A 12500-nucleotide genomic window follows, 5' to 3' on the forward strand; every position below is an offset into this window, starting at 1 on the left:
AAATCCTGTTTCCAATACTATCTCAGTTCACTCAAGCATTTGTTCAGGTTCTGGCTTTAGCTGACAGCCCAACTGTTGATTGTGGCTTAAAAATGGAGGTTCTAAAGGTTGGTTCTTTACTGTACAGGTGTTGAAAGAACAGTGTATTCCTTAGAGAGGATAATCAACTCAGTGCCTGAGAAAATAAGGCAGGAAGAAGAATGTGAAGCAGGGCAGACAAGAGTTACTGCATTTTGCTTCTTTTGCTACAACAAGTTGCAAAATTAGTGGAGACACTTCACCATTTTGGGGCATTATTAATTTACCTACATGTATTACATGTTGCTAGCAATACAAAACAAACTGAAAACAGTCAACATTGAAAGGGAGAGAGGGAGGGGGGAAGTGGGGAAGTGGGGAAGTGGGGAAGTGGGAAAGGTTGGAATTGTAGATAGGGCGGGTATTGGTAGCTAGAAAAGCTGTTTTTTAATGGGAGTGTGTCACCAATTTTGCAACTTGTTTTTTTTTTTTTTTGGGGGGGGGGGGAGCTGGGGCACTTTGTACATACATGTACAGTACATCATTGGAAATTAGTGCCAACTTGATTATCTTATGTCGCAATTTGCTCATTTTATGTTGACTTGTGCAACTGTTCATCAGCATAGATTAAAGAATAATAATATTTATAATTTATTTAACCCATTGACAACTCAAACGCCCTCCTGACACCCCAAGTGACAAGTAAAATTGTCTGGCGTTAGAGTAAAATATGTTAAGTCTCACTCCCATGAGACAATGGGTTAAAAGGTGTTTTTTTCTCAAACATTTAAGCGAGTCCTTGAAGGTTTCTAACGATCAGTCCTCCTCCCACTACTGTCTTGTAATGTGCTCTGTAACTCCTAACCCTGCAAGTACAGCTGTTAAAGTTACCGGTACTGTAGTTTAAGTATGATCTACAAGCACAATTTGAAACTTGATGACACAGTAATGGTCTTAATCAATAATAATTATTAGTCTGCTGAGTTTGTTTGTTCTTGACCTTGTGCTGATGGGTTTTCTCCAAGTATACACAAAGGCAGGGCTCGAAATTAACTTTTTTGCTCAGGACCCAGCTGGCAACTAATGGGAAAAATCTGGTTGCCAGATCATGAATTTTGGTCGCCAACTTATTTAATAATTATATGGCTTACATAAGAACATGATTTTAAATGCTGCATTGCATGCAAGGAAAGTCATAATTAAATATAGCACAGAAAGGAACAGCACGAGAAAGACCTACAATCCTCGCCAAAAATCCTTGAAACACCCCTTTCCCCTTGACAGTGTTGAGACGACATTTTCCTCTTTGACTGGCTACACCAACATTGAAAAAGGGAGGGGGACGAAAACGGTGCGAGAATGTTCAAAGTGTTTCAAGGTTTTTGTCTAAGATTGTCTGAAGTGACAGGAATTAATTTTCTTTGAGCACACACAGAAGATGAAAGTGAGACTTACAAAGTTATTGTTAGGGCAACCCGTGGGTATTATGTGTTGTTGCTGTTGTTGTGTAAATGTGCGAAGGGGATTATAACGTTAGTAAATTTTTGGTTTGATAATGGCAACTTCTGAAGGAGATTTTAACTGTTATGAGGAGAGTATTGAAGACATGTCAGAGGAGGAAAGTGACCATGGAAGTGAACACTTGCACGATAATGGATGTTCAGTAGAGCTCCATGTGGGATCGCGAGAGAGGCTTCTGCATCGCGAAGAGCGTAGCGTGTATTTAATTACTGACAGTCAAGCCAATCTTGAAAAATTTCGAACGAGAGATTGTTTTGCTAGAACGGTGATGGAAGCATTCAATGAGACAAGGAGCGGGTAAGCTGATATTGTGCAGTGGGTTTGTAGTCAAGAGCAGCATTCTTCAGGGGGGACGCATTACCACATGGCATTAAAGCTGTCGCATCCACGCCGATGGTTGCGTGTGCGAAATTATCTCGATGACAACCATTCCATTCAAGTGAATTTTTCGTCTGTTCACTCCAATTATTATAGCACCTGGAGATACACAACAAAAGAAGATCCCGAGTATGTTCAGTCTATGAATCATCCAGATTTGGTCAACAGCGCCCCAACTCGAACACAAGAGGCCAGTCTGACAACAACGGAACGCGGTGGAACGAAGAGAAAAGCAAACAAAACCAGAAAACAGAAGGCACCTCGACTCAGTATTTTCGATGTATCAAAGCTAGTTGTAGCAAAAGGCCGGAATAAAGTCCTACGCTAAAGACATTGTCTTTGACACTGACACTCCGATATTCTGCACAGGCAAGCATGAGTTAGTGTTCATTAAGGGAGGCTGCATAGATGAACGGGAGACCGAAATGATGCGAGTAAGGTGGAAAATCTTCAACTTCTTTTCGCAGATTCCACCCGGCGAGCAAAGAAACGTTCCGCCTTGTCCAAAATGTTTCACCAAATTAATTCTGTCCCCTAACAGTAACGACAACAGTTCTGGATAAGTGTTGAACGCGCTCCCACCAAAGGATCGGCGAATCTCAGCATATTCCAATAAAAGTATTATGCAACTTTGCAGTATTGCGTGATGGTGACGGAGTGTAAAGTGTAAACAAACGCCGGTAAACCGTACGGTTTACCATTAGGTTTTGCCTTTTATCGCATTCCTTAGTCGTATTTCTCGGTTGAAAATCACCTTATAGAAGACATTAGTTATAATTGAAATGAATTTTCAAGAACAGCCTCAATGCCATCGTGAAATTCAGGCTTTTCACAACGGTTAACCATAACATGTAATAAAATAAGATTGTCAACAGACCAACTTCTATTTTGACAACGGTAAACTGTTGTGACCTTTACCGCACGTGATTCCACTAAGGCAAAACATGCACAGTACATAGACACTGCAGATTTCCTTTTTTACATCTGTTGCCAAATAAAAAGTTAGAGATATTACATGGTAGTTCCAAACTATTATCAGTGATTATTATATAATATTCAATAGGATAATTTTGTAAATGTCAATTGCATTATATTTATCTGAAAACATAAAGATACATACTTAATATTTTAGTCTCTGTCCTTGTGTTTCTAGTATTAGTTGTATACGCCTGTCCATGCATTCTATTAAATTGTTTATTTTGGCTACTGGAAACTGAACAATTGTATTTTTCACTCTTTCCTTGAATTGCGTGAAACTCTCTCACTCTAATTGTTCCTCAATAGCGCTGTCATGCAAGTTGTCACTGACTGATTTAAACATGTTCTCTATTGGATTTAGATCAGGACTGTGTGGCGGTATCTTAAGCAATTTTGCGCTCACTTGTTGCAAAGCAGTCTTTGCGACCGCTGAATTCTGGCTTGGGTCATTGTCTTGAATGAAGAGTCTTGTATTTCCTCTCTTTGATTCCACAAATAAATTTCCCGTCATATGTTCATATTCGTGGCATAAAATAACTCCTACATTGTATGAAATCGCCACTAAAAACTTGACTACCTTCCCTCCAGATCCAACTTTACTCCCTTTCGCGGTGCAAAATTGGTTGAGACCTTCAGATTTTTTGCGATAGATCCTTCCAGTAGGAGCTCGTGCTTGATCAAGCGGGTTGGTCTTGTGCGCAAAAGCAACTCCGTCCAAGTAGAAAGCATAACTCCTTGTCATACTCTTCTCTCACCTTTTTGGCAAATGCAACGTGTAAGCTCTTGTCATTGTTAGTAAGCAGCCCTTTTTTCCGGGCTTGGAGATAAAAGTACCCTTTGCTATTTAAGAATCTTCCCACAGTGCGAACTGACACATCACTTGCCGAGATGTTTGCCTCATTCATGAGTCGCTTGGCAGTAAAGTTACCTTCTGTACACCTCAGTTTGAGAAGAGCCCTTATAAGGAGTCTCTCTTCTCTGGATGACAACTTTCTTGGCCTTCCTCTTCTTTGGTGGGTGACCTTTCCGTGAGTTTGCGAATACTTTGAAGGAGTGTTAAATTCTTTTAGCACTCTCATTACTGTTGCTGCAGATCGGTCCACTTTTGCTGCAATTTCTCGCAGAGAATACCTCCTTTCCATGTACAGAAATCTGATGAGTGCTCGTTCTTCCGCCGAGGTTTTCCTATTGTACACCATACTTGCTTTTTTCATTGAACTGTGTGACTAATCACACTTAACCTTTATGTCTGAGAAAAAAAAAATTCTCCTACCCGTGACTATTGTGGCCAGGCTGTATTCATAATGTTATTTTTAAAGACCTAAAATAGCATTTCCTATTTATTTCCATCGAAATCTAGACAATTCATATCTTTCCTAGCTTAATTGCGTCAAACAAAAGTTACAGCAAGGTCTTCCCAGCTAGCGCCGTCTTTCTGGACTATTCAAGAAAACTACTTAACAATAAATGACAACGTCTGATATTAACCAGATGGCTTTTTGCAACTCACAAAATCCTCGCCAAAAATCCTTGAAACACCCCTTTCCCCTTGACAGTGTTGAGACGACATTTTCCTCTTTGACTGGCTACACCAACATTGAAAAAGGGAGGGGGACGAAAACGGTGCGAGAATGTTCAAAGTGTTTCAAGGTTTTGTCTAAGATTGTAGCTCTAAAGCCACTGTTGTTTTTGGCTTTCATGTCTTTCATTTGGTGATGGTGTTCTTTTCAGTTTTTATTTTGAAATGGAGCGAAGCACAGAACGTTTTAGGTCCGTGTTTTCCATAGCAAGGCAAACATGGGTCCCTTATCCTTGCTTTTTCTTCATAACATAGTTCTTTATTCTCCTTCAGCTTGCGTGGCAGACAACTTACATGTACCTTCACGGCAGATAAATACCTTAACCACTAATTGCTCGACCTACGCCACCCATACAACCACAACACCTTCTAGCTGAATCTTCGTCTCCCGCCCGCAAAAACGCATGTAATTCCTTTAACTGATTCATTGTTTTCCCGTCAAGAAGAACATGGTGTTAAAGTGCGCCCACGATCCCATTTTGCGGAAGAAGCGACTGAAACAATGTGGCGCCTAGTAAACGCAGTGATCGAAGTATTGAAGTGCGCTCATTAATTAACAGTGTGTGAAACTGATTTTCTTTTAGTCTATTATTAGTGGGGAAAGAAAAGTGAGTCGTATTCTAGCTACACGTACCAGTTCTGAATGATTGTACCATATGAAGATTTTCATACAGAAGTTGTCTTTTGTTTTATTCTGAGTTAATTTATCAGACGTGATTTGCCAGCTGGCGACCAGTTCTGAAAATCTAGACGTCAGCACTGAATTTTTGGTCGGATTGGTGACCAGTGAATAGCAATTTTGAGCCCTGAAAGGTGTAGTTGATTCCAGCAAGGGGATTCCCAACATGTATCTCCCTTTCACAAATAATTTTAAAAAGAATACATGTCAAAAAATGCAAATTAGATGATTGTACATCCTGTTTTGAATTCCAATGTGAAGTAGCCGGTTGAGTCTTGGCGTTTGCAACCAATTTCTAACAATAAGACAAGTATTACTGTAATGATGAATATTATAGGCTGGGGTTAAGTGCAGCAGTTTATCTTATACTTGAGTGACAGAGTTTAGAAAAACTTTGTGAATTAAGTTTCAGTTTACTTTGTGTTGCATATCAAAACTGGTGTACATGTACATCTTATAACTTGCATTTACTAACAACTGTGCTACAGGCATTAACAACTTTGGTGAAGAACTTCCCAAAACAAATGGCCCCACATTTGATGGAGATATTGCCGCACATGTGGAACACATTGACTCAGAGTGCAGACCGTTATGTTCGCACAGTTGTTAATTACACTGATGATGCTGATGATCCTGTGGATTCTGATGGTAAGTATTTAAAATGTAACAAATCAAACTAGGTTGCAATGTGCCTTCGCCTATAATGTCACTCTATAATTTATTTTAATTAATAATAATTTGGTAATGACTTGATTTTCAGGTTTTCGGTGGAGTCCAGTGTACTCAGTTCATCTTTATATTTTTCTTTTATAAAAATAGTGGCCTCTTCGTTCAAAATTGCTTGTTGTCAATGTGTGAGCACTCTGATTTGCCGAGTGCTCGGGCATTATGGTAGACAGGCTGAATTAAGAATTATGCATTTATGAAGTTACAGTAATTCCTACTGCTAATTTGGCACTAGTCTTTTGTGAACTTCATTAAACCATTGACTCCCAGGGGTTCTCCATTGACGAGTAAAATCGTCTGGCGTTAGACATAGTGAAATACCAAGTCTGGCCGGTTTCGGCTGGTTTGGACATCAAAGTGTTAACTTTTGTTTGGCTGTAACTACTCTTGAGAATGTCCACTAATTTCACCTTACCAAAATTAATTGTAATCATTTGTCTCGAAAAGAAATATATATTTTTGAGAGAATAGGCATTAGTTCACCTGAATTGTCTGGTTTCTAACATTGGATGATCTCTTCCACTTAAATCAACTGTAGAGCCATGATACATGTAATTATCATAACCAACTTATTAACTTAAGAGCAATGGAATTTTATCTGACACCTCTACCTTAATTGGTTTATTGATTGCTCTATTGCTCAGTTAATAATTAATTTTATCAAACAACAAACATTTGTTTATTTTGCCACGAAATACAGAAGAGACTGCATTAAGTAAGGAACTTAACAAAAAAAAAAAACTGCTGAAAGTAATAGGGACTAAACAAGCTGATCAGTTGTAAGTAATTACTGAATTTGGGTTGTAAATAAAATAGGATAAAAAGAAAAATAGCCAAAAAATGTAAACAATTAAAATAACCAAAATTAATAATAAAATAAATACATGTATTACCAGCTAGTGACATAACAAAAAATTGGATCGGGTTAAATTTAGGATCAAAGTGAGGAGTTAATAATAACTTCTTACTAAGTTAAACCAAGCGTGAGGGCCGTACTGGGGAATATTGGCCCGATATCACGGCAGTACGGACCGAGCGCAGTGAGGTCTGTACAAAAACAACCGAGGGCCAATATTCCCCAGTACGGTCCCGAGCAAGTGAGGTTAGTAAGTTGTTTATTGTATGGCTTTTTAATTACCTTTTGCTTTGTTTTTGCAAGCCCGTAATCGGCCCGTGGGCATTACGTGAGAATAATGCCCTACAATTCAGTCACAATAATTATTAGTCAATCAGAGCGCGCGTTATATCGGCTACAAACACAAGCCATTTAATAATACAAGGTTAGCATCAAACATACAAGTATGTATGTGTAAAATTAGTTATTGTATATTGTACACTTTTGGTTTTCAGGAGAAATACTTGGATTTGAGAATCTTGTGTTCAGTGTCTTTGAGTTTATACATGGACTTATAGAAACACCAAAATTCAAGAAAACTGTCAAGAAATTCCTGGATGAACTGTTATACTTCCTGGTTCTATATATGCAGATCACTGAGGATCAGGCAAGAATATATTTGCGTTTAAAAGACACTTGTAAATTTTAATTGAGGTTATTATTTTAAAATGTATGATCGATACATTAATATGCTATTTTCCTTCTCTGGAAAGGGCATTAATGGCATTAATTTTTGTGGATATGGAGGAGTAAAGAGTGCCTAGTATCTCTCAATAAAACAGTCTCCTGTAGTTTCCAAACAATGAAGAATATAGGATAGAAACAGCTGTTTTATAGTTGTTTTTTCTAAATTTTATTTTGCATCCTTGCCTGCCACTTGAACTGCAGCTACACTGTATTTTTTGCCTGCAATTAATTTTGCACTGTTTCAGGTCCAGGTATGGTCATCCAACCCAAACCAGTTTGTGGAGGATGAAGACGATGATACATTTTCCTTCTCTGTTCGTATTGCTGCTCAAGATGTACTCTTGGTAAGTGATTTATTTTCCTGGCTTTGATTCTCTTGCAATCATTTGTTTACTGTGCAAGCAAATTTCTATCAAGAGTTGTGTGAAGAGGTGGAAATGGTGAGAGGTTTCTGTTATTTGGGGGATAGGGTGAATGCAAGTGGTGGCTGCAAGGCAGCTGTGACAGCAAGAGCAAGAATTGGCTGGGTGAAGTTCAGGGAATGTGGAGAGTTGCTGCATGAACTCAAAAAGGTTCTCGCTGAAGGTGAAAGGAATGGTTTATCGGAGTTGTGTAAGAGTGGTAATGTTATATGGGAGTGAGACATGGTGTCTGAGGGAAAATGAGATAGCAATTTTGAGAAGGTGTGGTGCAAAACTGATGGAGAAAAAGAGGACAGAGAACCTGATGGAGTTGTCGGGATTGAAGGAAACAGTGGTTCAGATGGCAAAGGCAGATGGAGTAAGATGGTACGGGCATGTGTTGAGGAGGGATGATGGGCATGTTCTGAGAAAAGCGTTGAGTTCGAAGTGAAGGGCAAGAGGAAGCGATGACGACCAAAGAAGACGTGGAAGACGCAAGTGGAGAAGGAGAGCAAGAGCATTGGTTTGGAGAAAAAGGACGCCATGAATTGAGTGAGATGGAGAGTGGGAGTTAGAAAGATTGCTGACAAAGTGGGCTAAATCTGGCCACCCCCGTTTACGAGGATAAACTCGGATCAAAATTGGATTGATGATGATGATGAAGTCAAGAAAATTTGTTGACTGAGTGGATCATTTGAAAAAATTTAATGGTTGGGTCAGTCAGTTCTGATGAAGGGCTAGGGTTTGAAATATCACCCTACAGCTTTGTTACTGCAGTTAATTATCTTTTATCAACTTGCAACTTGTTTGATAATTTAAAACCACATTTTCATGTTTCACTCCCCAAGGACACAGCACTACATTTTCTGTAGAAAGTTTCCCCAGTCAATCGTTTTGTCAGCCCACCATCCATGTATTGTAATCAGACAGAATTTGCCTCCAGTAATTTCAAAAGTCAATGAGTTGGTCAGCTATAGTAAACCATTCATTTAATACCGTAATTAACATGTTAAAGAGCTGTTTCCATAATAATTGTTTAGATGTACATGTACATGCTTTATTAGGCAATTGCTGCTGATTTTAAAGAAAGTGCAGTTTCATTAACAAATGCAGTTAACAGACATCTGCAGGAAGCTATTGAGAGAAAAAGTAAAGGAGATGTCAACTGGTAAGCAAATTTTTAAGCTAGTGTCATGATGATCCTGTGTTAACTTTTTCAAAAGAAAAGTTCTTTATTTGACTCATTGACCCCTGTTAAAAAATAATTCAGACTTAACAGAATCTGCTCTGTCTAACGCCAGACAATTTTACTCGTCAACTGGGAGCAACCTAGCTAGGGCATTTGAGGTGTCAATATTCCAGTGACCCAGTACATGTACATGTAGCTTACATTCTACTAATGGCCCTCGTACCTGCTAATGGTTGAGAACTCCAAACTGACAGGAGGAAACTGTTGCATGTATAAATTCTGTAAGGCATTTGATGCTTCAGCAATATCAATATACACAACAAGCCCTTTTAATAATGTCATTTTAACAGATAGATTCCATGTTGCTATGGATCTATTCAGTAATTGAGCAAAATGTGGTAAGAACAAAAAAAGTATTGCCTTATGTGTCGCTGATGTTCTTACCGCACTTTGACATCTTATATGATCTATTACTGATCAGACCCACGTCCCACGGCAACATGGAATCTATTTGTTTTCTATGGAATTAACTTAAAGTTTTTAGTGATGACGTATCATAGGCGAGAACCAATCAAAATGCTTGCATTGTGGAGCTAATAGTGTAACACCGAATTAGTTCGTCCCTGACCATGCTGCCTCCATGATGTTGGAATAATTTCATTGTTCTGGCAAAATGCAAGAGGCGCAAAAACATAATGGTGTAGTGTACATGTACTCTGGAAGAACTCCGTCTTGTTGCTCACTTCAGATGCTCCCCATTCCCCCCCAACAACTCAAAGCAGTCAGTTCTTGTCATGTATTGATACCGGACGTCAAGTTAAGACTGTCCGCTTGGCCTCATGGGGTGCTATGGCTACCTACACTGTACCTTTTACTGTATACCTATCTTTGTAACTTCGTCATTATTCTAGGAGGCTAGCCCTTTTTCTTTTTTATTCACCAAATGTAATTATATATTATTTAGTGCATCAGGGCCTGAAAGATTTTTTTTTGGTTTGTTTGTTGTTATGGCCATCCTTTCCAGTTTTTCTAAGTGTCGGCAGCCAGAGTTCTTCGAAGTAAAGTTGAGCATTTTCTTTAGTGTAATCTGTGTGGCTCATGACCTTTAGTGGGTGTTGTTATTGACAGTTCTTCTCAGTTTAGTTAAGATCCTAACATTGCATTTTTTTAAGGTGGAAATTGCATGAGTCAAGTATGTTAGCAATGGGATGTATCAAAGGGCTGATCATTGACAAAGTTGCAAATGGAAAAATGTCAATAAATATGACATCATTCCTTACTCAAGTTGTGTTAGCAGACTTACGGGAATCAGGTAAAATTATGTTTGAGTAGCCACACGTACAGGTACATTGTATTATAAGGCTACAATCAGTCCCTTCTTTTGTTTGTTAACATCAGGGGGGATCCACCAAAATTAAGACCCAAACGCCCCTCCGTTATGATTGACTTAATGTAGCATTGCAAATCCTTGTGGGACTGAGGTATGCAAAAGGAAAAACGTTGGTAAACAGGTACAAAGTGAGAGAAAAGGCATTTTAGTTAAGAAAGTACCGTAACAGTGTTTTGGTTGATAAGTACAATGTACTGCAAGTCTTCAGTAGAACTTTAATGCTTTTTAAGTTTGATAATTTTTAAAGCAACCTAGCTGTTTTGTTAATCTACCAGATTTTGACAGTGAGTATAAAGCCACTGGTATAGGTTCCAGTCTAGCCCTTGTTGTTCTAAATGTTTTCTTTGTTTCACCTGAAATCACAATTATTTGAAGTTAAGAATTAGGGATGATATCAATAATAACTTATTATTTATTGGTACCTGACAGGTGGATGGTACATGAACGTACATCAATCTAGTCCCCAGAGTCCGCTTTTCTCTTGGTCAGCACCAAGAAGGGGATGAGATTGATACGTACCTGTAATGCTAACCTCTTTTATGCACTCCAGGGAGCTTGATCCCAAACTAAAGAAACCCTCTCTTGCCTCTAAATTCCACGTGGCCATGTTTTTTAATGTCCCTTTTGACTTCCTGTAAGATAGTCAGAAGAGGGTTTACTAGTAGTGGAAATTATTAGGTTTTTTTCTATAGAACATATTTTTATTTTAACAACTTATACATGTACATGTATAATATTAGTGTTCTTTTTTCTTGAAGTGTCCCCGTTTCTCATTGGTCAGGCGTTATGGGTTGCAAGTCGGTTTACTCCCCTTATGACTCCTGAGCTTTTAAGTAGGTGAGTGTTGTCAAACTGTGGAAGAAAGGAAACACAACACGTTATGATGCTCCTATGTTAAGAGTACATGTACATGTCACAGTATGAAGTATGAGACACATTTTGTACGTGTGGGGCTGTATAAAGACAGGTTTATTTTTAATTTGTTGTAAACAGTATTCTTTATGCTGTGTTCCTTCAGATTGTGGTTAATTATAAAGAGTATATGATGATGATACATACTGTAAGAAATTACTAAAAAAAATACTAAATTAGGTTAAATTATTGAGTCTATCAAGAACATAATCTTATGTCTTGGTTTATCATCGTAAGTCCCACCTAAAGTTAAAAGCTGTAACTTTTAATAGACCAATTTCGATATATTAAAATTCAGTCCTAAACAAAAGGTATCATCTCGAGGCTCTGGGGAATAAATATAAGGATTTGTATGAGTTTATTGCCCAGAGCCTCGAGATGATGCCTTTTGTTTAGGACTGCATTTTAATATATCGAAATTGGTATATTGTCCTTATACAATGTACTTCTGTGTGACTAAGGCTTTAAATCCTTATATTTCATTTGCATTACCTTTCTGTACAAAATGCAAATTTCCCATTGTTGCAAAATCTCAGATGTGTGAAAATTAAGTGAGTTTCCCAAAAGGCTCATTTGCTTAATTTAAACTAGACTTGAAAGTGCCCATCGCCTCAACACAGTTTTCCTCTTTATTTATTCTCCAAGATCGTGCCTAATGCATTGTGTTGTTTTTGAACTTTTGGACTGAAAATTCTCTTTCTTATTTGCTTTGAAGGATGGAAAAAGTGGTTATACTTTGACCCATAGGGAATGGATTTACACTGGGTTTGCGTCAGAGACTGCTTTGCATTTTGCTGGTTCTTTGAAAAACAGCGATGCAAATTAATTTGTGACGTCAACCCGGTATAGAACCCATTCCCCTTCATTTCTCGCTTATGGATCATAGTATGACCACTTTTTTCCTCTTTCAAAGCGTGTATAAAAATGTAAATTTTCAATCCAAAAGTTCTAGAAACAACACAAGGTATTTGGGACGATTTTGGAGAATAAATAAAGTGGAAAACTGTTGAGGTGATAGGTACCTTAATGTTCTTGACCAGTCTGTCTTATGAATATCCATGTCATCTCCATCAAGCTCAGACACTTCAGCACTTCCTTTGTACAGTCATGGAGCTTTCCATGTACATTTCCTTTATAATTCAATTCC

At 38.2% G+C, this 12500-nt stretch overlaps 1 protein-coding gene across 1 annotated transcript in view; it reads left to right on the forward strand.

Moving 5' to 3' along the window:
* The window catches only part of LOC138000531 (importin-9-like), a 47296-nt gene that overhangs the window by 8790 nt on the left and 26006 nt on the right, over positions 1 to 12500 (forward strand). The window contains exons 8-14 of the mRNA XM_068847016.1: positions 1 to 107; positions 5642 to 5801; positions 7230 to 7381; positions 7707 to 7805; positions 8927 to 9030; positions 10224 to 10363; positions 11200 to 11278. The exon at positions 1 to 107 is cut by the window's left edge and continues 13 nt beyond it. Coding sequence (XP_068703117.1) covers positions 1 to 107; positions 5642 to 5801; positions 7230 to 7381; positions 7707 to 7805; positions 8927 to 9030; positions 10224 to 10363; positions 11200 to 11278 — 841 coding nt within the window. The remainder of the gene's footprint in view (positions 108 to 5641; positions 5802 to 7229; positions 7382 to 7706; positions 7806 to 8926; positions 9031 to 10223; positions 10364 to 11199; positions 11279 to 12500) is intronic.

The sequence above is a fragment of the Montipora foliosa genome, chromosome 4 (assembly GCF_036669935.1).
Source record: "Montipora foliosa isolate CH-2021 chromosome 4, ASM3666993v2, whole genome shotgun sequence".
NCBI lineage: Eukaryota > Metazoa > Cnidaria > Anthozoa > Scleractinia > Acroporidae > Montipora > Montipora foliosa.